The following is a 27,093-nucleotide window of genomic DNA, read 5'->3' on the forward strand; positions in this document are numbered from 1 at the left end:
CCTGACATTTGCATATGGAAGTCTTATTTACCTATAACTTCAAATGAAAGTTTCATTCACATCGTCAATCGCCCTCCCTTAAATTACTCTGAATTCTTTTTGCTAATTAGCTAATCAGTCATTTCCATTTTGCATTTGTTGAGTTTCAAACCTTCCCTTCTTGAGTTTTCATTCACTGCATTATTATTATTTTAAAAATGCAATAAAGCTCCGGCATTTCATGATTTGCTTAGTGCTAATGATTTTTATCATTTCAAACTGTCTTTGAAGCAGACATAGTCCAAATCTACTGGGCTATTTATCGATCTTCCTTGGAAATAAGCTGTAGTCAAAAATAGATACAATCAATGTACAGGGATAAATGTTGAAAAAAGCATCCCAAAATATAAAATGCTTTTCAAAAACGAAGCTTGGTCATCACATAAAACGGTTTTAAAACTTGATCTGAAATGAAGTATTTAAGTGTATTCTCACCAGAAGTACCTTCAAGTATCTTAAGCTGTAGGTTTCTCAAACAGATCCATCTTAGCACTGTCAATGTACATACTTACAAATTGTAGTTCCAAGTCCTTTGCATCCGTTTTCTCTATGGATTGGGATAGAAAGCATAGATATTTAACACAATAATTATGCCCTCCACCCCAAAAAACATATCCTTAAGATGCTTCAGGAACAAATTTCAAATGTAGGAAGTTTTATGAGTCAAGGAAGCAGCAGAGTAGCCATTTGAAGACTCTAGGGTAATGCACTCAACTCAACTACAAAGTCTCTACATTTCTGTTTATTGAGACAAACTAATTAAAAGGCACAAACATGGGGCGTATGTTTACATGACATTATAACAAACATATACATTAAAAGTGTAGGAATGTGTTCTTTTTGCTACACAGGAAGTTCCTAAGCTTTTATATATACAAAAGTTGTACAATTTGATGTCCTAAGGTACAAAAGTTCATTTATAAAATTATTTTACACTAAATTCTATTATTTTCCCCCATTTTTACTATGTAGTCCAAGCCCCTAGAACCATTTTCACATAATCTGGACATCAGTCTAACCCCAGACATTTGCCTCAGAAATACGAAATATGTTGCTTTTACACTGACACGATGGGTATAAACACAAAAACAGTAGACTTCCACCCTCTCAGGCTTGCCAGCATCCCATTTTTTTAAAAATGAAAATATTGATTGCTATTGGATTGGCATCCTTGCTCTGAGCAAAAGCCCCTCAGTTTTTCCCTTCCAATTATTTCTTATACTGTCTTGGCTATAGGGTACGTCTTTAAAAACAAAGATTAAAAAGTGACTGTGACATGATAGCCTAAAAAAATTGCTTCCCTAGATTTTCCATCCTACTTTATGTACAGATAAAATAAAGGATGTATTCTTGGGTATTTTAATGGGACTGTTTGGCAGGGAAGGAGAGGATTTCCCTTCACTGGACAGATCAGTTAATGGGAAAAACCTCCACAAATCAATAACTATTTGTTAACACAATTAACTAAAAGTACAAATGATGGTTGTTGCTTCTTCTGCAAATATTTACAAAGTTGAAGAAATCTGCACAACACTTGATTAAAGGGGGAACAAAAAAGGTAAAAAAATGAAACACAAAATAATAAGATGCACTCTCTTGGCTTGTCCTGAAGGGGCATCCTAACTAGTTAGTGGTTAGAATAAAAACTGTATACCATTTTATAATATAAGACAAAAAAAAATATTTCAGCGAACAACACCTGCTCTCTTGTCACATCAGCAGGTTCTGCTTGAGAGAGTGAGAATAGACACATGTTCTACCCAGCACTTCCACAGTCTTCAAGCTTAAAGCCATTTTTCCATGTTTCAAAGCTCTCTGTATGCTCTCCATAATAAGAGTCCCAGCTGGATTTCGACTAGACTGCATTCACGTAGATTTCAAATCCTATTCTACCAGCCACAGCTGTTCCTTGCCAAACATGAAACAGTTCTTCTTCTTTTTTTTAATATGCTGACTATTAGGTTATATTCCCTTAGGGTAATATGTCACTTACTATTTACATTTCCAAAATACCAGGTCATAATCCCTATTGTTATTTAGAAGTTAGAATGATAAAAGTTACCATATGCTTTGCATATCAGAGTTGGTATCACTTTTCCCATAGGGAATTCGGCCTGAAATCATCATATTCCCAAAAGGTAAAATGCATAATTACTTAAAATGCATTTTTTTTAAAAATAGGACCATGAAATGTATTTACTTAAAAAAAAACAACGCTACAATACTTTCTCAATCAGAGAGTCACAGAGCTGGCCAGTTAAGTGATTCATCTCCATACCGTAGTTATTGAAATCTCCATATATGGAGTCTTCTAGTGTTTAGATAAAGAGGTTTTTGTTTCATTTACAATTTCCTCAGTTACCATTAATGATAACTTTTCAAAAAAAAAAAAAGTTTAGGAACTGGGCTCAGTTCTCATCTGATCTTCTTCAATCATCATTGCCAGTTTAAAGGAAAGAAAAAGCCCCAGAAATAAGTCAACAGCCAGCCAACTGAACAAGGATTGGATTATGGTGTTTTTTCCCTTTAAACTGGAGCATGATTTTTTCTGCATCAAATGAGTTAGCCTGGTTTCATTACTATGAACTTTAAAAAGGTTAATTGCTCTTAAGGACTTGTTTTCTATTCTTCTTTTTAATACTGCATGAAGTTTTTGCTCTAGATTTTTTTTTTTTTACCAGGGGGGAGAGGTTGGCAATGCCTGGGGAAGGAAAGGCATGCTTTCCACAGGTCTCATGGCTATATTTAAAGGGCCAGCTAATGTCATTGGTGTTGGGAGATTCATTGGTGAGGTGATAGTAACTGGATGTGCGATGTTCACTGGAGCAGTAACTGAAGTTGGTAAATTGACAGGTGTGGTGAGTGTTAACGGCGAAGTCATGGACAAAGGGCTGGTTATGGTAACGGGGTGGCCTAAGCTCATTGGGCTGGAGATGTTAACTGCGCTCGAAACATTGGCAGCGCTTCTCATATTCATTGCAGCAGCCACGGTGACTGGGTTGGTGATCGTCCCGGATGCCACCGAGGAGGTTATGTTGAAGGGAGTAGAGAGAGTCACAGGCGTAGGGGCCGCAGTGGACGTTTGGCACAAGTTGGCAGCTTCTAGAAAACAAGAGAAGAGATGACACCAAAGTTGTGGCTTTACAAATGGACAGAGCAGAGAAGATTCCGAAACACCAAAAGGACAGTCCTTAGAATAGATTTTGATGCAAGCTTTTGCAGTGCCAGTCAGCCTTCTCTTATCTACAAACCCCTTTCCCACTGGACATTTTAGACCTTTCCAACTCTAGCCCATTTTGCTGACAGCTTATGCCACAATAGCAAAAACATACAAATCACAATGCAAGACGCTTATCAGCAATTAAGGGCTTGCAGACAAGTTAAGAAGCCTGTGTCTCATGTATTCTGGTAAACTGGCAAACTTTACATTTTTAAAAAAAATAACAATGAATATATTATGTTCTTTAATAGTTTATATTAAGTTTCTGTTCATTATACAGTAACAAATATTCTCAAGCAGAATACTCTGAAATGTGATTATTAAACACTAATTCTACAACCTATAATATCTTCAGTCATGCAATTCATCTGTGTTCAAGACATCTGGCAATTTTTAGTAATAAAAAGAGGGGGATTTGTTCATTAAAGCAGCACAGTATTAGCAGAAAGTCCTCTGAAGAGGAATATTATAAGTAGAGAGAGTGTACATACCGAATGGTACGTACTCTATAGCCTTCTCAAAGTTGTACTGACATTCTGTGAAGGTTTTAAAAAGTCATTATTAGGGACCGATACACAAAGCTAATTTTCACTATTACCTGCTTATTTCATTTTAAAATAAATTTAACCACAACTCGTGGAATCATTCAATCAGTGTAGTATTTTAGTTATTGTAATACCCCAGTCAATATGATGAGTGCAGCAAACCCCACCAATCAGGTAGTTTTAGCCTCGATTAAGAACGGATTCCCTCTGGAAACAGAAAGAATTCGGCTCATACTGTATAACACCAAGGGCACTCTGCCACTACTTGAGCTAGGGACAACTGGAAGCTGTAAAGTTAGCTACTTTTATATATCAGCACCACCTGCTGGCTATCAATAAAATACTCGTATTCCCATGGAGTTGGGGAGGGGGGGAGGAGAACTTCTGGTATTAGGAAAACCAGTGGCAATTGGGAATCTCAGCTTAAATCAATAAACATACAATAAAAGCCATCCATGTCAATTTGGGGTACATTAGATCATATTTACCAGGTGGCAACAACATGGTTTTCGTGAGAGGCCTAGGCTACTGACTCCAGTGCATGTAAGAGAGCAGGATGTATTTACGAAGACCAAGAGAATGCAGGTGGTGCAATGCAAGGGAAGGACCCGGGGTACTTCTCATTGTGTTGAGCAATTATGATGTTCAGTATGGAAACTGCAACCTTGTACCCCAAAATACTTTCAAGGGGAGAGCTGAAAGTCCAACCTTATAATACAAGCTATATAAATGTATCTGACCCTACCTTGCTTGACCGAAGTTGGCCTCAGAGTGTGTTGACTTTCTGTAATCAAAATTGGGAGGTGGAGGAAAGGTGTTGCAATTAAGCCATTCAATGATACATAATTCTAGTTTTCCCTTTCCCATAACATCATACAGATTGTATTTGAGCATGTGCACGATTAAAAGATCTAGCTCTAAAATTCTGGCATGGTGTCAGGTGTTTATGCCTAGTATGTTTTAAAGGCTATATTCATACAGCCAACTAAATCAAGTTACCAAATTAACCCATTTTCTAAATATTTTTCTTAACAAATGAGCAGCTAGCCAAACAGCCTGGGTTCACAGCACACCCATACAGACACAAAACTTTTCAAAATAAGCATTAACTGAGCTTAGCAACCAAGTTCTGATTTGGTTATGCATGGTATGAGCCTGATTGTATGAGAAGATCAATGCAGCATAGTTCTTTCAAGCCTGACCTGCAGGGCCTCTCCAATGGTTGTTCCAAATCGAAATTATTTTTTGATCTCACAATGCCAGAGCAGACTATTTTTCAGTACCACAATTCTGAATTGGTTATACTTGTATGAGCCCGACTGTATGAGAAGACCAATGCAGTATTTAAATATGCTCCTTAGAATACTGAGCATATATAATGGTACTCTATATAGTAACTCAAAACCAGGACCCAAAAATTCATTTCACATTACAGGGGAAATAGGTGGTGCTGAAGGAATTTTATCTGAAAGCGAGAGGGAAAGCAACAGCAGTAACGTATATAAGCTTCAAGATGCCAAACATCTCCCTTGTGTGCTAGGAAGCCAGAGCAGGGACAGCAATCAGATTTACTGCTTGGATTTTGAGCAGTTCGTGCTGCAATTGATCTCTGCCTTAGCATTTTACCATACAGCTATATGGTGTAGCCATTAGGTTGCTGGACTAGGACTTACACGTCACCCACAACTATGTTAGCTCACTGTGTGTCTTTGTACCAGCTCTTATCTCTCTGTCTAATACATCTCACAGGTTGGTAGTTGGAGGAGAGTGCTATATATGCTGCCCTGATCTTCTGGTGAAAAGGTGCAATATCAATTCAACAGGTAAGACTGCTGAGCCTTCCACACAAGGGAATCAGAATCTACCAAAATTAATAATGCCCCTTCTGCTTTCCAACCACCCTTCTGTGCTCTCTTCATGCACCCTCCATTAGGATTCCTTCAGTGATTAATTCTCTCATTTTCAGAAATTACGCAAATGCTTATTCTGCAACCACATAAAAGAACATTTCTTATATGCGGTAGAGTTTTGGTCTATCTTGAGGAATGATCACTGCCAATCATCTGCAGGATCCCAGGCTCTCTTCCACCACCAGTATTTTTCTCCTTAAAAAAGAATTTTTGTAGGTCAGGGCTGAACTGTGGGGTCCTTGGTGCTTTTCTGAGCTTAGTTAGAGTCTAACACTGATGATGTTAACTAGTTGGTAATTAAACGTCTGCAAGAAAGCAACCAAGCTCAGAGAGCACCAAGGACCCCACTTTTTTTTTTAAAGTTGAAGATATATTCTGCTCCTCGGGGAGCTGAGTATTCTGTAGGTCAGCTCTACTTCCTGCTCCAATACCAGCTTCCTGAAAACTGCTGCTGTGCATGCAGAGAAAAACAGGGACCAAGCTGCTAAAACTCATCATATGCATCAGCAATAGAATGAAAACACACATTTAGAAGAATTAAGATTCATAGCTAATTTGAAAAATGAACGGAAACTCTTATAATTCAGCATGGTGCATCATATGTACTTAAGCAAACTGGATTTGAACTGCAAAACTCCAGGCCATAGAACTCACCAGATGGCTGTGGCCCAGTTACATTTTCAGTTTAAACGTGCAACAAAAATAAGCCATAAGGTAAGAGATTATATGTTTGTGGATGCTCTAAAGATTGCCACATGGAAGGGATTCATTCACTGATGGATTCAGCATACCAAGCAATCTCAACTTTTTAATAAAGCATTCAGAGAAGACTAAGCAAGTTACTCAAATCTATTCATGAAAGTTTATTATAAGCTTCTTCAAAATTCTAAACTTCAATCAAGGGAAGGGGCGAGTGGTGCAGAGAAGAAAAGCCAGGCGGTTCCTTCTGAATTCACATTTCCTTGTCACATTTAACACAAACATATTGGGCTCAGTAATATCCTTCCATACAACTCCTAAAGCAGTGTAGCTTAAGACTGGTAAAACAACAAGTCCATCGACTTGTTAAAAAGGTAAAAATTAAAACAAGGCACCAAATTCAAAGGGTGGAGAATGCTACAGACCTCTAATCTGCATAGTAGACACTGGATATATACTACTATACTTGTTTTGAGATTCTTTGCAATGAAAAGTGATATAGATTTAATATAATATAATAAAGATAAATGCTATTTTAAACACTGACTTAGATGCTTTTGTAAAAATGGCTATAGCAACAAAAACTGCTTATTTTATGTAAGCCATCAAAACACATATAACTCTCCCCTTCCCTTGATATGAAGAGAACAAAGGCACATACATGCATACACAAACACACAATTCCATATGAAATTCTAGTTCTTTCCCATTCTAATCTCTATTGAACATCTTGTCTTAAAAGCAAATGGGTCCTAAAAAGGCAACAAAATGCTACCAACAGAAGTCGCCATAAGGGAACCCTAGCAAATTTTATTTGTAAGAACAAACAATAATTAAAGCAACATTATAAAACTGCAATAAGACTGGCATCAAGTTCAAGAATCATGGAGGTTGGATGTCTTCTAGCCAAATTAAAGTGTTTTAGGAAAACTGCAATTTATCCCCCTTATGAAGAATTATAAACCAGTTTAAGTGTTCAGGCTTCCTTCAAACTGTAGAGAATTCCCTCTATGGAAATTCTGTGGTAAAATGGCCCTATTTGTATCGGACTGAAGTGCCAATGAGCAACTTAAATTGACAGCTAGGATTTTAAGTATCGGTTATGCACAAAACTGATTAAGTAACAAGAAAAGCCAGATCCTCTAAGAAATCATGCTCCCAACTTGAAAATAGGGCAAGAGATCAAAATTTTGACATTAACAATGGGCAACCTGGTAAGCCACAACATCTCCTGGCCTGGCTTTCATAAAGTAACTGCTTGACATAATCAGGAAGTAAAAATCTATGAACAAGCAGGCTGATCACCACAATCACCAGAGATTATCAAGTAGCTCTTATGCATATTTACAGAGTATGAATTTACTCCATGTTTCTTGCAGGATATACCAGTCATTTATACCAGTGTTTCTCAACCTTGGCAACTTGAAGATGTCTGGACTTCAAGTCCCAGAATTCCCCAGCCAGCAAATGCTGGCTGGGGAATTCTGGGAGTTGAAGTCCAGACATCTTCAAGTTGCCAAGGTTGAGAAACACTGATTTATACATATGCAAGATGAACTCCCAACAGCCTACTGCCATCCATTTTTACCTTTCTTTCTTGCTTTAACGGCTTCTTCCCATAGTCTCAGAGTCTCAACTTGTTTTCCAGGCCAGTTTGTGACATGTTGTTGCTGTGATTGCTGCTGCTGCTGCTGCTTCTGATTGTTGCTCTCTTCATTCATACAAGCTGTTCCAGCCACATTATTTTTTTAAGAAAGATGCAAAAATACAAATGGGTGCAAATTAGAATTTTCTCAGTTAGAAAGAAACTTGAAATTAAAAACCACATTTTACTGACTTTGAAGACAGTATTATTCTTCCCCCTAATAAACAACAAAACAAGTGACTTTGTTAGTTCAGCACAAGAACATTAAGTTTTTGGATGCTTGTTTGTCATCAGAAGGAAATTGTTAAAGATATAATCCCTACTGAAGTTTCAACCAAATCTATAAAGCTTAGAGTCTGCCATGACTGAAAGACCTGATAATTAAATGGAGCTACAGAAATGTAATAACTAGAATCTATCTTATTCATCTCAAGCTATAAACAGCAGGTATTTTAAATATTCTAGTATTGATAAGAGGGAGTGAGGATGGGAGAGGGAGTTTTAATATCTTTTATTTTATCTAAATTGTACAATTTTTAAGGCAGAGTGATTTTACCCTCTGCTGAGACACATCTTAGTTTCAGCCACAGAAGACCAACTGCATTTTAAGCACATTTAAGAAGAAAAACTGAATCCCTATCATGAAATCTACTGCTGATGTTCCTTGACAAACGTAGCTTAACCCTTTTGTACCCATGAAGGGTTTTAAGATGACTTCTATTAGAAGGGAAACATAGGTGGTCCTTGACTTACGAACCACAACTGGGACCAGAATATCCATTGTTAAGCAAAGTAGTTGTTAAGTGAGATACACCCGATTTTATTATCTTTTTATTTTGCCATAGCTGTTAAGTGAATCCCTGCAGTTGTGAAATGAGTCATGTGGTTATTAATCAAATCCAGCTTTCCCCACTGACTTTGCATGTCGGAAGCCAGTTGGGAAGATCACGTGACCTTGAAATGCTGCAACTGTAGTAAATACATGCCAATTGCCAAGCGCTGGAATTTCAATCCTGTAACTGTAGAGCCAATGCAATGGTTGTAAGTATGAGGACTGGTTGTAAGTAAGTTTTTTTCAATGGCATTGTAATTTTGAATCTTTACTAATCAAACAGTTGTAAGTCAAGGACTACCTGTAACTGCTTTCCTTCATGTAAATGTATACTGGGACTACATTTCTGTAATATGGATTTGCCCTAGCCCTAAGACACAGAGGAAAGGAGGATGTAGTTGTTTCTTCCATCATGATCACAGCTGTTGCTACAACAAACAAATGGGAGGTAATAGGAAGTTTCCACCATAAAAGCTAATATTATTCAACAGAAAATGGAATGCAAACAATCTTTAAATATGTTATCAATCTTGCAATTACTTTAGTATTAATCAGCATACTAAAACATATCAAATTTAAACCATGACTACTCACACGCAGGAAGATGTAGATTTTCTTGCTTGAAAAAACCAAATTCTGCAATGTGAATGAAACAGCTCTGTTTAATTTATTGTACTAAGTCTGAGTAATAAGATACAACTTATATTTTAGATATGGAGAACCTGAAATTCCTGTCAAGCCATGAAGCTCATGAAATTGATTCAGCCTAACTTACCTTCCCTGGATTGTTGCAGGAACAAAAGATATTCGGAACCAAGATCTGAAAAACTTAGGAGAGGAATGGCAGTTTTGGGAAGGGATAGTTCAAAACCCTTCACATGAACTTTTGATTACATAGATTCCTTAATATTGACTTAATATGTAAACAGTTGCATTTTTCTTAAGCATAAATTTATATTGTTTCATCTATGTTTGGGCAACCATGGAAATAGGGCCGAGATATGAGCCAAAAAGTATCCATTTACACAGATGCTTTCATCAAACGTGATCTGCATAAGCACAAGAAGAGGATGACACAGCTGGCAGACACGTCTTGTAGGAAAGACTTAGGCAGCAGGTGGCAGATGTCTTTTGACATGTTCTATAACTGGAAAAAAGCTAGCATACAAGAAAAAATATTCTATTGTAGGTGGATTCCTTTGCCATAATTGTAGTTGCAGAACAGCTAAAAAAAACATGTTCCTTTAGGTACACAGACTATTGTACTGCCTTATCTCTTTACTGTCTCATTCTATTGCATTCAGCAGCCAGAACTCATTCTAATTCACAAAAAACCTAACCTTCAGAGAATGCCTGACTAAACACTAAGCAAAATCAGTACACAATCTAGTTAACTGTTTACAAACATAGGCTAGAATTCTGCAAATTTTGAATATAATCCTAATCTATTCTTAGGAGAACCCATGGTAAATGCATCCATAGATCTTCTTGTTGTATTTGCCACAGCTTACTATTTTGTTTGCTTATACAGATAGTCCTCGACTTACAACCACAGTTGGGATGGGAACTTTGATTGCTAATTGATGTGGTCATTAAGCAAGTCATTACATGACTGGACTGAATTTACAACCATGTGGAGTTCATTCAGCACATCATGTAGTCCTTAAGCAAATCGAGCTTTTCTGTTTCTTTTGTCAGAAGCCAGATGGGAAGGTTGCAAAGTGTGATCACACGACCATAAGACACTGCAACCATTGTAAATGTGAGCCAGTTGCCAAGCACTCAAATGGTATTCACCTGACTGTGCAACAGTCATAACTTTGAGGGCAGGTTGTAAGTCACTTTTTTCCTGAGGCTGCTGTGACTTCAAATTGTTGCTAAATAAATGGTTGTAAATTAAGGACTATCTATAGTATGATCACATTTGGGCTTCTAGTTTAGGGATTGAAGGAAATGGAAGACTTCAGAAAGGAACCAAAGTGAACCAAAGATACCAGTCCCATCTTATATGACCTAAATCATCAGAGTCCGTCCCCCACCCCCCCCCCCCCAACAATTGCATGTGCTACATTGGAGGGCAAAACAGTTTTTGTTAAAAAGGTAGCCACTTACTTTTATTGATGCCTTGTTTACAGGTATTACAATTGATACTTTGGCTCTGCCCATGAGTCTTTAAGTGGCTGGTAATATATGCTGCACTCAGAAGTTTACCACAGATATTACATGACACTTTTCCTTCGTGGCGCACCATGTGAGTCCGCAGCCTGTCTTTGGTAGCAAAGGCAGCTGTGCAGGTCTACACAGAAAGAAACAGAAGTTCTAAAGCAGAATTCTCATTTACTGAACACTACCTTTAATAGTTAACTGTAAGTGCATGATAAATACCTTGAATTCCCCACAAGAAATCTCTGCAGAGGAATGTAGTGCCATTCCATTAAAAACTCTGCATTTAATGCACCCCAATAAGTACATGAATATGACATAATTAAACAAGTAGGTGTATTGCTCCCACAATAATAATGCCTCTCACTCCATACAACTTTTACAAACTATAAACTAGCAAACCTAAATTTGGACTCTAGTAGTACACAGGAAAAATATTTTGTGTATGTATAGAGGGTCAGGAAGAATCATGATTAAGTGATCTTAGCAGAACAAAGTTTTTGAACTGGAAGTACTGGACTATAACATTACACGAAGCTTACTTAATTAAAATAAATACAAAAATGCTTTAATTCTCACACCGCAAATAATTATTATAATAAATTGATGTATCACATAACTCCCAGCAACTCAATTTAACAATTTACAAATTGTTAAAACACTTAAAATAAGTAAGTGTAAAAGAAACAAAAAAACAAAGATAAGACAAAATAAACCCAGATGTCAACTGTCCTTACCTAATGGATGAAGAGCCATTAGCAATACTATTTAAACTACTCTGACCACCTTCAATGCACATATAGCCAGATAAAATTAAATTGACCATACTAAGACATAGCAGCATATTTCTAGATGTTGGGATTAACTAAACTATGTGTAAGAGCTGAATATTACTCAGGTATAAAGACAACCTTCCTTCCTTAAAGCAAAGACAAGTACACTAATCAGGTTGACAGGGTGTTTTTATATATCCTAGCAGATCAAGGTAATCTCCCATAACAATCTCCTGATAATGCCCCTGGACAAGATTTTCTTTTCCATTATTCGGTTACATTTAAAAAATCCAAAAACAGATTGAAAGTCATGAATCACCCTTTCTTTTAAATCAAACCATTTAATGGCCAAAATGAGTCATCAGGAACCAGCTTAGAAACACAATTATAAAGCTAAACAGAAGTGGAATAATTTTTTTTTAAAAAAAATAACTTTGTACATTATTAGCCCACATTAAAAAATGCTAGCCTGCCTAAACAAGTGCAGAGTCTGACATTAGAGGCAAAGGAAAAATAACAAACCAACAGATAGGCACTCTTTTGGTAACCAGAGAACTCTTTACTTTTTAAAAGAGAAGCCGCAGTGGACCAGGTGGCAAAGTAAGATAGGCAGAGCCCTGAATTAGAGCAGAGCAGAGCAGAATATAGAATACAAACTAGAATAGACTAACAGAATTGGAAAGGATCTTGGAGGTCTTCTAGTCCAAACCTACACCACTTTAGACAAATGGTTATTCAACCTCTTCTTGAAAACTTCCGGTTTTGGAGCATTGGCAATTTTTGGAGGCAAGCCATTCCACTGATAAATTGTTCTAACTGTCAGGAAATTTTTCCTTAGTTCTAAGTTACTTCCCTCCTTGATTAGTTTTAGTTCACACTAAATACTCCTTTTGTGCATTTTCACCTTCAAAATTACTGGGAAGTCCACTAGCCCTCAGGCATTGAAGGGGAAACTTCCAAGGGCCACTGATTGCCTACCCCTACTGTACACCTGAAAACAATTCTGGCCTCCAGTCAATAGTTATGGAGCCTTCTTTAGGTCCTAGTAAGACTCTATAACTAAAACAGATTGTCACTATTAAGTCCATAATTATTTGGCTTGATACAAAAGCTACTGAAATTATCTGGTAGCAGCCACACTATGGTATCTGAAATGAAACTTCCATCAAAAGACTTTCTATTTTTCTGAAACTTCTACTACTGTCATTATTTACAATTTTATTACATGTGGTTTTACATATTATTTTTGAGGGGGGGGGTGTTTTAAACTGAGGCAATGTTTCTGATTGTTAGTTGTTCAAAGGCTTTGGGAATGGGCAGTCTATTCTAAAGGTAAAGGATATAAAAACAGAACCCTCTTCAGGTTTTCACTGGAACATGCATGGGTTTGAAACAGTTAGGAACATAGAAGGCCTTCCCCTACACATCCCTATATCCCACCAGATTTCCTCACTGCAAGCTATGAAGAGAAACTGTGTTCATCTTCTTTTGTGTAAAGCTCTGAGGCCCTTCTCCTGGTACTTCAGTGAATGAAGTCTAGAGTAGTGGCTGCAAGGAAGGCTGTATTTCTGAATGGGGCACAGGCTTACTGTGTACCCACAGAATTCTATTTCTACATGAAAACTTTAGTATTATTATTTACTTAGTTATTTTAGATGTCATTACTACAGCTCATTATTCACAAATACTCCATATACTGTAAAGCAGATTTTAGATATTCTTTATTGTTGCAGTTTACTTTATTTGTGTGCTAATCATTGTTGTGCTTCAGCTTTCCCCAGTCAGGTGCCTTTCAAAATGCACTGATAGAAACAACTCTCATTATTATAACCAAAATACATGCACACTGGATAGGATGAAAATAGTCCTGACATAATCACCTAGGTTTTGTATTTCCAAGAATAGGGTGTAACCAATTACCTGCTTATTTCTTTTTCTTGAGGCATAGAATCAAGGGACCTTGGAGGTTTTCTAGTTCAACCCCTTGCTCAAGTCAGGAGAACTTATTCCATCCCAGACAAATGGATATCCAATCTTTTTTAAAAAATCTCCAGGATGGAGTACTAGTAACTCCAGGAGAATGCAGCCAAACTCCATCTCTGGCCTGACGTAACCCATTTTGCAAACTTTGGAGGATCTTTCACTCCATTTTAGAATGGACCTGCCACATTCATAAATATTTTCTACCATCATTCTTCTTTGGAGGGGTGTTCAATTTTAATAACTTACTAATGAAGAGTTTTTTTTAAACTGTAAAACTTGCAATTATTTTGTAAAGCTTCAGCTGGCTTAGTAAGCATCAGTCACAGTTCACGTGTGACTTCCTCTGGTCTCATAATTTTTTCAACCTATTCCCAATAACTCCTTCTGATTCTTACTTAATCAAGTTCATGGGGATAATGCCCAGGCTGGGGCCTTTATTAACTTCCAATGTATTTTTTAATGGATAGTCTTCTGAACCAAGCTCACTTACTGCAATTTCCTTATCAGCAGAAGCATTTGACCCCCGTCTTTCTTTCCTGACTTTTATTGGCTTTCCAGAGTTGCCTATGATTCTAGTATTTCCTGCTGGTGTCTGACCATATTAATAAGGCCCAACCCACTCTTTACCTTTTATAGATTAGCTATGTACTGTCCAAGGGTCATAATGGGGGCTAATATTAATACTTGGCTCTGAACCTTCACTTTTATTGAATGATGTCTAACTTCAGAGTTTACTAGAGTCCATTTGGGTGTCTTAATAAGCTAAGCAATACAGATCAATAAAAAAAAATCTTACTTGGCATTTGAAAGGTCTCTCTGTAGAGTGAACATGCTTGACATGACAACTTAAGTGATCAGGTCTGTGGAAAAAGAAGGAAAGTAGACACAAGAAAGCAAATTGTTACACAAAAACAGAATTAATCAATTATTCAATCCAACATCCTGCCCAAGAGAAATTTCCAAGTTACACAAACCTATGATCTTATCTCTTCTGCAAAAATCTTCATAATATCACAAAGCTTCAGCTACACATGGGAGTTTCCTGTAATTATTGTAAACCTCCCCTGAAAAATCTAAATTGATAAAAATTATCTTAGGGGCTGTTAGCCATTTAAAATGGGAGATTGTCCAAGCAAAATGGAGGCTGTTTGACTCAACAACACTGCTAAATTAATGCCTTACATATATAGTAATGCTTAACAAAAAGTGCTAAAAAAAGTCCTTATACCTTCACTGCAAGCCAAAGGCCAGCTACATAATTTAATTTTGAATTTTAAACAAGCAGTTATTTCCCACCATTAGCAAAGGCTGACTGCAGATTTAAATGCAAATATACTTCTCCTGGTGTCCTCTTCCCCAACTCCATCCCCCCATCCCCATTTCTTGCTTTCCTATTCTAATTCCTCCCACCCTCCCACCCATCGCGATCGCGGAATGAAAATCCAATACTTGAGCTCGCCTGGGATTTTCTACATGGTACCTCGAAAAGCCTTTTCCACAAACACCACAGGTGTACGGTTTGGTGATGCCACCCTCATGAGACCTCACGTGATAGGTCATGCGGTCCTTCCTTTTGAAGCGCTGATTGCAAATTGGGCACTCAAAGGGCTTCTCATCCGAGTGGGACAGCTTGTGTCTGTTTAGGTGATAGACATCCCGGAATGCCTTGCCGCACATCTCACAGGCATGGTTCTTTTTCACGGGCTTGCTGGGCTTCTTCACAGTCTGTGTCCCTGGCATGGCTGTGGCACCGGCACTACTGCTTGGGTTGGTAGCGGAGGAAGACGTCGTGACTGTTGAGAGGATGCCTGCGATGGTGGAAACCAGCGATGTCCGGCTGTTGTCCCCTGCAATGGTGGAGATTAGGGGCACCATTGTGGCAGGGGCTTTCTTTGGCCGTGACACCAGCTTTATCCCAGTATGACAGGATTCGTGGCGCCGCAAATGGTAGCTGTCCCTGAAGGCCTTGCTGCAGTATGTACATACGAAGGAGGTTTTCGGCTTCTCCTTTTTAATCCCAACAATGGCATCTTTTAGTGTTTCGGGTGGGGGTTGAGGTTTCTGTGTTATCGGCAAGGGTAAAATGGGCTTCTGGTCAGGAGGTTCAACAGCTGAGCTCAGGAGAGGCAGCAAACTATTTTGTGCTGCTTGCTGCTGGTGATGCGATGCTTCATGCGCCTGAAACCAAACATTCATACTTTCAGAAGTGGGGGATGCAATGTGCAGTTGATCAGCAGAAAAAACACACAACTTAGCAATCTACAAACACAGATTCAACATATAACTCTGACTTGAAAAGAAACTGAAGGCACTTAAATTCTAAATTCTTACGTTCAAATGTTTACCATACAAATTACACCTTCATTTTTTAAAAAGAAATTTCTAACTAGAAACCAAGAATGATCAAAGTAAACTTTTGCACGTACTGTATTAGCGCTCCACTCTAGCCATCCATCATCTACTCCACCAAAATCAAATTTTCGGTAGCCTTCAGGCTACATAAGACAAAGTTAAAATATCCATGAGGAGGTTAAATGCAATCAAAATAAAGATAGCAATAACAAGATGAGAAAGAAAATAACAATAAACAGAAAATAAAACAAAAAGATGGCGTCAGGTAAGGCTTCTGTAACCACTGTTTTTAAGTTTCCAGAAAGCCAACGAAAGAAAAGGTGGCCTGCCTGTCCTCCCCTTGTTCCAAAGCTCCAGTGCTGCCATATAAAAGCAGTGTCACTCATCTCAACCCCACAAATCTCTTGGAAAGCTAGGATTACAAAATGTTTCTTCCCAGCTTTCTCTTTGGAGCTGAGGTAATCAGATGCTAGCCCTTATAGAACAACATCAGCACCCTGAATTGTACCTAGAAAACTATTCCGTAGCTTATGCAGGACCCAGAAAATCACTGTTAATAGAAGTGAGCACCAGTAAGCATGAGGACTCCAGCATTCTGGGCTAGCGGCAGCTTCCAAGCGCTCTTTAAAGGCAGCCCCATGAAAAGTGCATTGTAACAGTCAAGTTGGGTAGTGATGAAAGTGTGAGTTATTGTGGCCAAGTCCTCTTACCCAGGGGCAATTACAATTGGTGCACCAGCTGGACCTAGATATAGGCTTCTCTGGCAATACCTCCACTTGATGAATCAGGAACCATAAGCCCAGAAGGACTCCTGAATTGTAGCAATAGAGAATTCCAATGGATAAATAACCTTATCGTACCCAAATTTCCAGTTTCAACCTTTCCTCTTCCAACTGAATCTTAGAGCTTCCAGGCATCATCACAACAGCATCTGTTATACTGTTGAGCATCACAAGGATACTGATATTATCATACCTTGAATTGCTGGATGATTTCATCCAATAGCTTCTTGTTAAAAAGCAAGGAGTAAAGAACTTATTTCTGCAGCATCCCAAAAATTAGGGGCCACTCGGCTGATCTCCCATTCCCTTCTTTCACCTACTAAAACCACCCACTAAGGAGAGAATGGAACAAGTACCAGACAATGATTCTTTCCCTACACCGTGTAGGCAGTCCTATAAGGCACAATTGTCGGCTGTATCAAAAGCCACAAAAACTATTAGCAGGACACATTTCCTTCCTCCAGATCCCAACATATCAAAAACACAGGTAGTCCTCAACTTACAGCAGTTCATTTAGTGACTGTTCAAAGTTATGACAATGGGGATAAAAATGACATGACCATTTTTCAGTTATGTAGCATCCCCATAGTCATGTGATCAAATTTCAGATGCTTAGCAACTGGTTCATACCTATGACTATTGCTGTGTCCCAAGATCATGTGATCTCCTTTTGCGACCTCCTGACAAGCAAAGTCAATGGGGAAGCCAGATTCACTTATCAACTGTAGTGATTCATTTAACAACTGTGGCAAGGTCATAAAATAGGGCAAAGCTAACTTAACAAATATCTCACTTAACAACATAAATTTTGGGCTCAATTGTGGTTATAAGTCATGAAATACCTGTAAATAAAAAGTGCTCAGCAAAATCAAGCAACTCTTTAGATGACCTCCGCTGAAACCCACGTAGACATCTTCAAGCTTAGCTAATGTACTTTCAGATTTATTTCAGTTATGAACAATACCGTTTAACAAATGAATCTTGTTCTAATATACACAACCTTTAGTACAGACAGCCAACAGTTTGTGCACACCTTTTCATAAAATTATCTCCCTTGGGAAATCCAGCAGAATCCAACCTTTTCTATTTTTAGGAAAAATGTGAATACAACTTTTCAGAAGCCCATCTTCCACCGATTTAATGAAGACAAAATGCTTCATAGTCAACAGAACTAGCTATGTTCTGTAGTGAATATAGATTACAGGGAAATATAAAATGAACTTTTTAAAGAAATATGACATTTGCTAAACATTATGAAGATCAAGATATTCTGGTGTTCCACAACTCCTACACTCAAAACACTTAGAACTCATTGTTGACCATCAACGATGTAGTAGGCCAGAAAAAGATCTCATGATCTTTTTTCTTCTCAAAAAATATTGAAGAAAGAAAAATACGACTCACGTGCTAATGTTTTCATTTTAAATGAAAATTGATAAAATGCAAACTATGTTTGGAGATATTTATACCAAGATTAACACATGAAATGATACAGAAACTAATTTTCAGAAGTCCATAATAAAGTAAAAACTGTTTTCAATAATAGTACTTCAGATTCAGAAAATGAGACCGATTAGACAAAATCTGTATTCTGAATTTTGACTCCTGAATTTTTTTCATCTTCTGACAAATCAGTGCTTTTTGTACTTAATACAATAACAGAGTTGGAAGGGACCTTGGAGGTTTTCTAATCCAACCCCCTGCCTAGGTTGGCCCCTATACCGTTCCAGACAAATGGCTATCCAACATCTTCTTAAAGACTTCCAGTGTTGGGGCATTCACAATTTCTGGAGGCAAGTTGATTAATTGTTCTGTCAGGATATTTCTCCTCATTTCTAAGTTGCTTCTCTCCTTGATTAGTTTCCACCCATTGTTTCTTATTCTACCCTCAGGTGCCTTGGAGAATAGTTTGACTCCCTCTTCTTTGTGGCAACCTCTGAGATATTGGAAGACTGCTATCATGTCTCCCTGGTCCTTCTTTTCATTAAACTGGACATACCCAGTTCCTGTAACCGTTCTTCATATGTTTTAGTCTCGTCCCCTAATCATCTTTGTTGCTCTTCTCTGCACTCTTTCTAGAGTCTCATCTTTTCTACATCGTGGTGACCAAAACTGAATGCAGTATTCCAAGTGTGGCCTTAGCAAAGCATTATAAAGTGGTATTAACACTTCACGTGATCTTGATTCTATCTCTGTTAATGCAGCCTAGAACTGTGTTGGCTTTTTTGGCAGCTGCTGCACACTGCTGGCTCATATTTAAATGGTTGAGGATACAAAGTTTAGAGTACACAGAATTCTTTGTTTTACCACAGCTGGGTGGTTTTTTTTTTGTCTTTGATGTTAACTTTTTTGACTGTCTTGCTTCTTCTTAGCAAGCAAAAACAAAATCTGTTGCTAGAGTTCAGAAGCTGTAATTTATTTATAATTAAATTACTTTAAAGCAAGTTCAATCAATAACATTTATAATTATTGTATTTCAATACCAAACATGTTTATGAATCTATCGTTATGAATAGAAGTACTGCACATTTTTCAATTCCTTCTCCCATAAAATTCAGAACTTTTTCTGCTTCATCAAAATTTCAAGAGTTTTTATGTAGTTTATGTAGGCAGTTTTTTTATCTGAGGGCAATGTCTTCAGAAGGTTGAAGATGGCAGATGGAGTGATAATAAACTGGAAGAAATCCTTGCTGTATTGAGACACAGCTAGATTTTTACTCTTTTCTGTAGATTTCAGAAAAATAGTATCTTTTAAAAAATATTATAATAAAGGTATTTGAGGATTACACTATAGTATGTGTTACCTGATGGGAGCCAGATTACAATTTAAAAAAAAATGGGCTTAAAAGCTATTCTGAAGGTCATGGAAAGCAGTCCAGAGACTCAAAACTGAATATTCCTGTCTTTTGTTATTTTTATTCTATTCCCATTTTATGTCTTAATCCGAGTATAGACACCCCAATTCTATTTGTCTATTTAGTTTGAGACAATGAGTTATGGTACAAATCTGCACTTTGTGGGGAAAGACATAGACATTCTTAGTAACTCAAGTGTTCTCAGAAAGATAGTCTGAAAACTATTAAATCTCACATCTGCTTTCTTAAGTGAGAGCATTTATAAATTATACTCTTGGCAACTTAAAAAAATAACAATTTTCACTTATAAACAAAACCATGGAGGAATCTCCTTTTTTTCTATTTAAAATAAAAACCAATCCTCAGCCAAAGAACCCCAGATGATACTAGTTACCTAATTTTACCCGCAGTGATTTCCCCAATAAGCCACTTATTTTCTAAACACAGGAGCTCATCACAAAGGGATGTGGTAAGGTGCTCATTACAGCAACCCATCTTTTGATTCCCTGAGGGGAGCAATTTTTGAGGTAATGACTGGGTGTATTTCACGATATTCAACATATTACATGATCTCTATCTTAATGACAGACTATTTGGTTAACTACAAGGTACGAATAGAATTATAAATACCCAGTTTACTTTATTAGATTGTGAATACATAAGAAAGAATAGCACAATGATAGGCTTTAGCTTCTATAACAAATCCATGAAACAGCCTGGTTGTAACCACAGCTAGAGAAACAAAGATTTTCACAAATATTTACAAGTAGCTTATAAGTTTCCTTAAAGTTAATGGGTTACGGTACTGTATGCTTCATGCAGAAAACCAGGCTGAAGACTTGCTAAAGCTCTCCCAGAGTCTTGCACTATATGCATCATCACAAGTTAGTTTTGAAACACTCCATTTCAAAAGCAGTTTATCATGAAACACAGAAGGCTTTTGTCTGACAAAAACTGATTGAATGCCCCACCCCCGCCAAGCTACTTAAGAGTTCTTTGGATCCCAGCCCCAGCCTACAACGTGCAACTCTCTCATGAGTTGCATTTCAACAGGATTTTTTCCACTTGAATAGTCTGAACTAAGTCAAATAGCTCATGCTTTTTAGACACGAAAAGACCAGCTGGTGATCCATAACATGATTTGCCAAGCTTCCACAATCTATTACCCACACTATAAGACAGGAAATGGCAATTGAGTGATTTTGCTCTTCAGCTTTTCTGACTAGTCTTCTGTCTTTTGTCTTACAACATTTGTGCATGAGAACAGAGATGTGGAAATGAGAAAGCATTTCTACCCAGGACCCAGGACAGCTGAAAACAGGTTTGTCTATGCAAAGATATTTTCCCTGTATTGGGATCAAAATGTCCAGATGCTTTTAATTTGGCTATTGTTGCTATATACTACTTAATTTTAATTCCGCCAACACCAGTACTGTTAAAATCAATCACTTACTAGAGATGAGAGAGATGTCTGCAAGCTGTTTTATCCTTTTAAGTGCAAGTAGCTGTCAGAATAGGCCCTATACTGAACTCTCAAAACCTATTCTTGCTACACAGATCATTGTTGCCTTAGAAAAATAACAAGATCTGCAAGCATAGCCTGCATTTCAAAAAACAAGTGTATTTGATAGCATGAATGGTGAATGGTGACCAGAGAATGACCCCAACACAAGGTTCTACTTTCCATGAGGATTTCACCTAAATGATTCCTGCAACTAGCTTTATGAGCAATAAAACCAATACAGCCAAACACAATGCTGAAACAAACAAACAAACAAACACACACACACACACACACACACACACACACACACACACACACACACACACACACACACAGTGTTTTCCCCAAAATAAGACAGGGTCTTATTTTCTTTTGAGCCCTGAAATAAGCACTTGGCCTTATTTTCGGGGAGGTCTGATTATTTTTGAGGTGCAGGAGGCGGTGAGCGTGGTCACCTCATGGCTGCTGCTGTGTTGCAATGTTTTCAGGGAGGGCTTATTTTAGCACATGCGCTCAAAAGCCCAATTGGGTTTATTATCCGGGGAAGTCTTATTTTCAGGGAAACAGGGTACATGCATACACACACATATACATACTTATATAAGTAGAAAATATATAGCAGAAAATAAAGGGGCATTATACACACACACACACACACACACACACACACGGGCAAGGTTCAAAGAGCCATTTGTAGGCTCTTGTGTGTGTTGTATGTTTGCCTCAAATCTTTACTAATGTCATAACTCATATTGATACCTTCCATTATAAAGGTTATATGCACATTGACCCAATCCCAAATTGATCCCTCTTAGACTAGTTTGAGTTACAGTCAAAGATGCCACCCTTTTACTCCAATTTATTCAGTATACTAAGAACTGGATAAATTATTTTGCACATGAAACTGAAACATTACAATAAAAATTGCTGTCATTCATGTACTACAACCCTATTGCCTGAAGTTGCCAGTTTATTTTGTCTAATGGCAGGCAGGCATTATTTGGACAGCTCTTGCTTCCTAAAACGGAAAATTGTTAACATGTAACCAATTCTAAAAATCTTGTTGACCTTTATGTTATGCCCTATAAGGACATCTTAAGAATTAATCTGTAAATAAATGCATTTAATATGTTTGAAGTATAAATATTCCTTTGTGTCCTGCCCTCTCTTGTAAAGCCAAACCTATCTAAATTAAAAGGCATGATTTATTTGGTGTATTTATATATATATTCCATACTTCTTGGATTTTTATTTTATGAATGAGAATTTTATAATAAAACAAAATCCTGTTTCATGACCTAGAGTAGAAATATTTGGCACTACAAACTTCTGTAGCTAGAGGCAAAGTTTTCTGCATTGTATTTTGATGTCAGAGTAGCTAATTAGCATTAGTGAATCATATCTTGAATGAGCTATTAGACACATGTCTTATTAACATGCAGCCTGAACTTTCTAGGCAACTTAAATACTGTTTTAAAACACGTTAATTCTGTTATAATCCAGAAATATATTTCTTTAACTACCAAAAACTATACGAAGTATAAGGAAGCATAATGATTAATAGAGTTTGTAATTTTAAACCCAATGATCTGAAGATGACTTTTAAGAACTGATTCTAACATTTTTACCCATTTACTGTAGTGGAGAATGAAAAAAATGCAACATTTCTATCTATTATAGCTTTTCAAAACAAGGTTTGTCAATATTTTCCAGAAGAGCACCATTGTAGCCCACCACAACCCACATTCTGTCAAATAAGTGGTTATTTTTTAAAAAAAAATTCCACCAAGGATTCAGAAAGGATAGCCATTACTTCCTAATTCATGCAATGTTCTCTATAGAGATTAACAAAATTCAGAATTTATCAAATAATTACACTCTTCTGAACTATACATATACTTCATAATTGTTAATAATAGAACATTTCATGCCTACTGCAGGTAGTTAAGACACACAAACTTTGTATGGGTTACAAGATCAAACAAATTTTGTTTTCAAGATCATGTTCTAAGCCCGTTTCCAGAGACTGGGCACCTAAGCAAATGACTCATCTTGTACTTGGAAGACTTTTGCTTTTAGAAAAGAAAGACTGCAGTGCATTCACCTCAGATTTATTCCTCCAATTCATGTTTTCAAACTGGAGTCATGCTTTGCATTTTAAAAAGAACAGAAAACTAAGTGGGCAAATGACGCAAACTCATAATTTGTAGGGTATTATTTTACCTTCAGGAAAGAGAAGAGGTATTGTAATTAGTATACAGTTTCAAGCTAAAAAAGGAAAATGTATTATAACCTAGCTTCTCATCTGGCTTGTAGATTTAAAGACAAAGTAATCTGGTATGCAGCATTCCTTAGAGAAAATTGATGCTTCCAAATGACTCAACTTGCAAGCTACCTACCATCATTTTTATTTTATTTTCTAGAATCCTTAATAGTTCTTAGCAGTCCTTTTTGTAAAGAAATCAAGCTTAACTTGGACAGGCTTTATCACTTAGTAAGTCCAAATTTGATGAGAACAATCTCTGGAATTTTCTCTTGAGCAAGTATTTTTTTTAAGCTCAAGCAAAAAAACCTGAATGTGTTTTCTTTCAAACTACCCTATCCATCATCTCCACCATCATAAAATCACTTCTGTCCCAATATTAATTTTAATTTGGTTTCAGTAAACAGCGTCACTTCTCTGAATTGTCAAAACAGACTATAATCTGTATCTAAGGAATAACTTCAGCTATATTTCCTAAAATGACTGCCTCTGAATATTGTCTGTTCTTAAGTTGAAAATGTTATCAAGTTATCAAGCAAACAATCACATAAAATAATTTAAAATAGACATGTATGTAGCATTTCCCAGAGTTGCAGCAAAAAGAAACAGGAAAACAAATGCTTTAATGTGGCAGATTAGCAGAGAGGAAAAATAGGTTAAAGGCTAAAGAGGATAATATAAGAGAGCAGAACAAAAGACAACTGAGTAGATAAAGTGACTGTTTTTAAAAGAAAGGATAAGAAGATACAATGAAGCATCTTGATACATGTTTATAAAAAGGGGAAAGGAAGACAAAGCAGTAAACCTAGAACTGCAAAGCAGAAAGTGGTAAGAGATCATCTCTTTAAGAGATGAGTACACCAAGGGGGAAAAAAACAGCAAAATTAGAAGGAAGCTGGCATGAAAGACAACACTGTGGGGAGCAAAAGAAAGTAATGGTAACAATGACATCTTAGGAGGAGTTGGGGGGCGAGTACAAAAGCAGAGAACATAGCAGAAAAAAATTGGAGGACCAAGTTGTAAGCAGTGGAAGAGTCTAAATTTGTCATGCGTAGAGATAAGTAGCCGACTTTAAAAATGGAAGACAACAGGAGGTAGCAATGGAGACAAAAGTAGAATACTGCATTCAAAATAAAAGAACCATTATTCTCATGAACAAAGATGGTGAAAAGAAAATACCATAAACAACCAAGAACTTGTTTAAAAAGTGACAATCAAGGGTAACATTATGTGCAGAAGGCAGAAAATGTAGCAGCAGAAATTAATTCCAGGGTGACTAAGTCTAATATGGTACAGATCATCCCCTACAAGCTCATGTGGCACCTTAAAAGCTAATGGGAGTGCCAATGATAGCAATTTGATGGGAAACAACTGCAATTAAAAAATAAGGAAGCATGCAAAGTAAACAGTAAAAGTAAGTAAAAGAACTAAGAGGGGAATGATGCTTTAATATGAAGTAATAGAAGCATCTGGTAACAAGGACATAATTCAAAGCAAACATTACTGCAGACTGAAGTAAAATGTATAGAGAATCTCATAGCGTGTAGCCGCAAGGGAGGGAGTCAAGAATCCCAGAGAAACAAGGAAAGACAATGATAAAGCTGCCGAAATACTGGAGGAGAGAGAAAATAAGCTGCTTGAAAACACAAGATGGAGAGAGACTCCAGCAAGCTGAAGTGTGCACAGAATCCCATTTTGCAGTACATGGGATAAGAAAATAATTCTGAGTATCTCACTGAAATGTTGAGAGGGAAGAAGAAAACAGAGTGGATGTAGGAGCAGGAGTGTAATATACTGCAATCTATTCCTTCACCACCACCCATGAATAGGGACAGAAGAAACAAGGAATGCAGCAAAATTTTGAGCCGAGGAAAGAGTAGGAAGAAAATCTCCCACAGTGGGAATTTGATGAAATCGCTCTAAAGAAACTGAAGGGCAAACAAATATGTTTTTTTTTAAAAAAATGCAGCAAGGAAAAAAACAAAACGGTAGGGGTTGGAGAGCAGGGTGTAAATAAGCCCCATAAATAAAATTAGTTGCAACCTTTAAACCAAAATTAAAAAGGGGGGGGGAGAGAGAAAGAGAAAGAGAGAGAGAGAGAGAGCAAGAAAGAAAGAAAGAAAGAAACAATCTGTTTTTTTCTCCCCCTCCTTAATAAAATAAAACCCAATCAGGACAAGACTGGTCCAAGTCTCCAACCCTCCCCCCCCCCAATAATCCCAAACCACAATAAGAGCATTATCATCCTTTTTGGTGAACACGAAACAACAAAAAGAAAGAAAAGGAAAAAAACCCGGGGAAGTAGTTTGGCGGGGAACGGCCAACGCTTATTGGGAACAAAGCTTTAAAAAAGTAGACAAATAACCAAAAAACAAAAACCCACACACAAAACACACAGCCCCATCCCAAACAGCTTAACTCTCCCCTTTTTTTCTGCCCCTCCAAGAGGAGGGAAATAACCCCCCACAAACACAGTCCCGTCCCAGACCAAACGGCTTAACTCTCCCCCCCCCTTTTTTTCTGTCCCCCCCGGAGGGAAATAACCCTCACCCCATAAACACACATACACAAACACACAGCCCCGTCCCAGACCACACGGCTTAACTCTCCCCTTTTTTCTTCTCCCTCCCACCCACCCCCCAAAAGAAGGGGAGAAATAAACGGGGGTGGGGAAGAGGCCGCTCTCAGTAGTTTTGCGCGCGTGCAAAGGTTGTGCGCGCGGGGGGGGGGATGGCGCTGAGTGAGGAAAGCAGCTATTTATGGGGGGGGAGACAGAGGGGGGGGGAAAGAGGGAGAAAAAAAACCGCGCTCCCGTTGGCCTCCCACGGCGCTGGCGAGCGCAGCCCGATTCTCCTCCTCTTCCTCCTCCCGCTATTTCTCTCTCTTCTCTCCCCCCCCCCCGTCTGCGCTGCGGGAGGGAGGGAGGGAGGGGGCGGCAGAGAAAAAGAGAGGGCGCCCGCTGCTGACAGAGCCAGCCGGATTCCTCCTCAGGCGAGGAGGCCTAAGCGGGGGGGGCACGCTGGCCGCCTTCGGGGGGGGGGTTTAAGAGGTTGGATGGTCGGTTGGTGTTCATGTTGTTCTGAAGGCGCCGATAAAAGAAAACCGAGGAGAGAAAAAAAATCAAAATTAAAAATATTTTAACGGTCGGGCGTTGTTCTCTCCCCCTCACCTGAAAAAGGAACGCGGTCCAATTGGCCTCCATGGTTTTGCGGCCGGGAGAAAGGAAGGGGAGGGGGGGAAGAAGAGGAGGAGGAGGAGCCGTTCGCAGGAGGAGGAGAAGAGGGGGGGTTAAAAAATAAATGTCTTCTCGTCGCTCTCTATATAAATGGTTTCTCCTCAGGCCCGGCGGCCTGGTCCTGGTGGCGGCGGCTCCTCGCCGCGCTCGCTCTTCCTGCCTTGCTTAGCTGGCTCGCCCTGGGCCGCGCGCTCTCCCCCGCCCGCCCCCCTCCCCGCCTCCCTCCCCCGGGCCCCCAGCTACATGGAGCCGACAACAAAGCACAAGCGGCGGCGGCGGCTGCCTCTACTGCT

General features: G+C 38.2%; 1 protein-coding gene across 6 annotated transcripts; it reads right to left on the reverse strand.

Annotated features, from left to right (window-relative positions):
• Positions 1–766: 766 nt before the first annotated feature.
• On the reverse strand, positions 767–26,987 carry VEZF1 (vascular endothelial zinc finger 1). Of its 6 annotated transcripts, none has more exons than XM_032217109.1 (9): positions 26,735–26,987; positions 15,269–15,987; positions 14,606–14,669; positions 11,003–11,186; positions 9,485–9,526; positions 8,002–8,139; positions 4,550–4,588; positions 3,751–3,795; positions 767–3,141 (listed from the first exon to the last, which is right to left on the reverse strand). In XM_032217109.1, the coding sequence occupies exons 1-9, from the start codon at positions 26,765–26,767 to the stop codon at positions 2,714–2,716; spliced, it is 1,692 nt and encodes a 563-aa protein (XP_032073000.1). In that variant the 5' UTR covers positions 26,768–26,987; the 3' UTR covers positions 767–2,713. The 6 variants fall into 6 exon arrangements, with proteins under 6 accessions (XP_032073000.1, XP_032073002.1, XP_032073001.1 ...); XM_032217111.1 differs by having other exon boundaries at positions 15,290–15,987; positions 26,735–26,986; XM_032217110.1 differs by lacking the exon at positions 26,735–26,987 and adding an exon at positions 23,407–25,643.
• Between the last annotated feature and the right edge of the window lie 106 nt (positions 26,988–27,093).

This window comes from Thamnophis elegans, chromosome 4, assembly GCF_009769535.1.
Source record: "Thamnophis elegans isolate rThaEle1 chromosome 4, rThaEle1.pri, whole genome shotgun sequence".
NCBI lineage: Eukaryota > Metazoa > Chordata > Lepidosauria > Squamata > Colubridae > Thamnophis > Thamnophis elegans.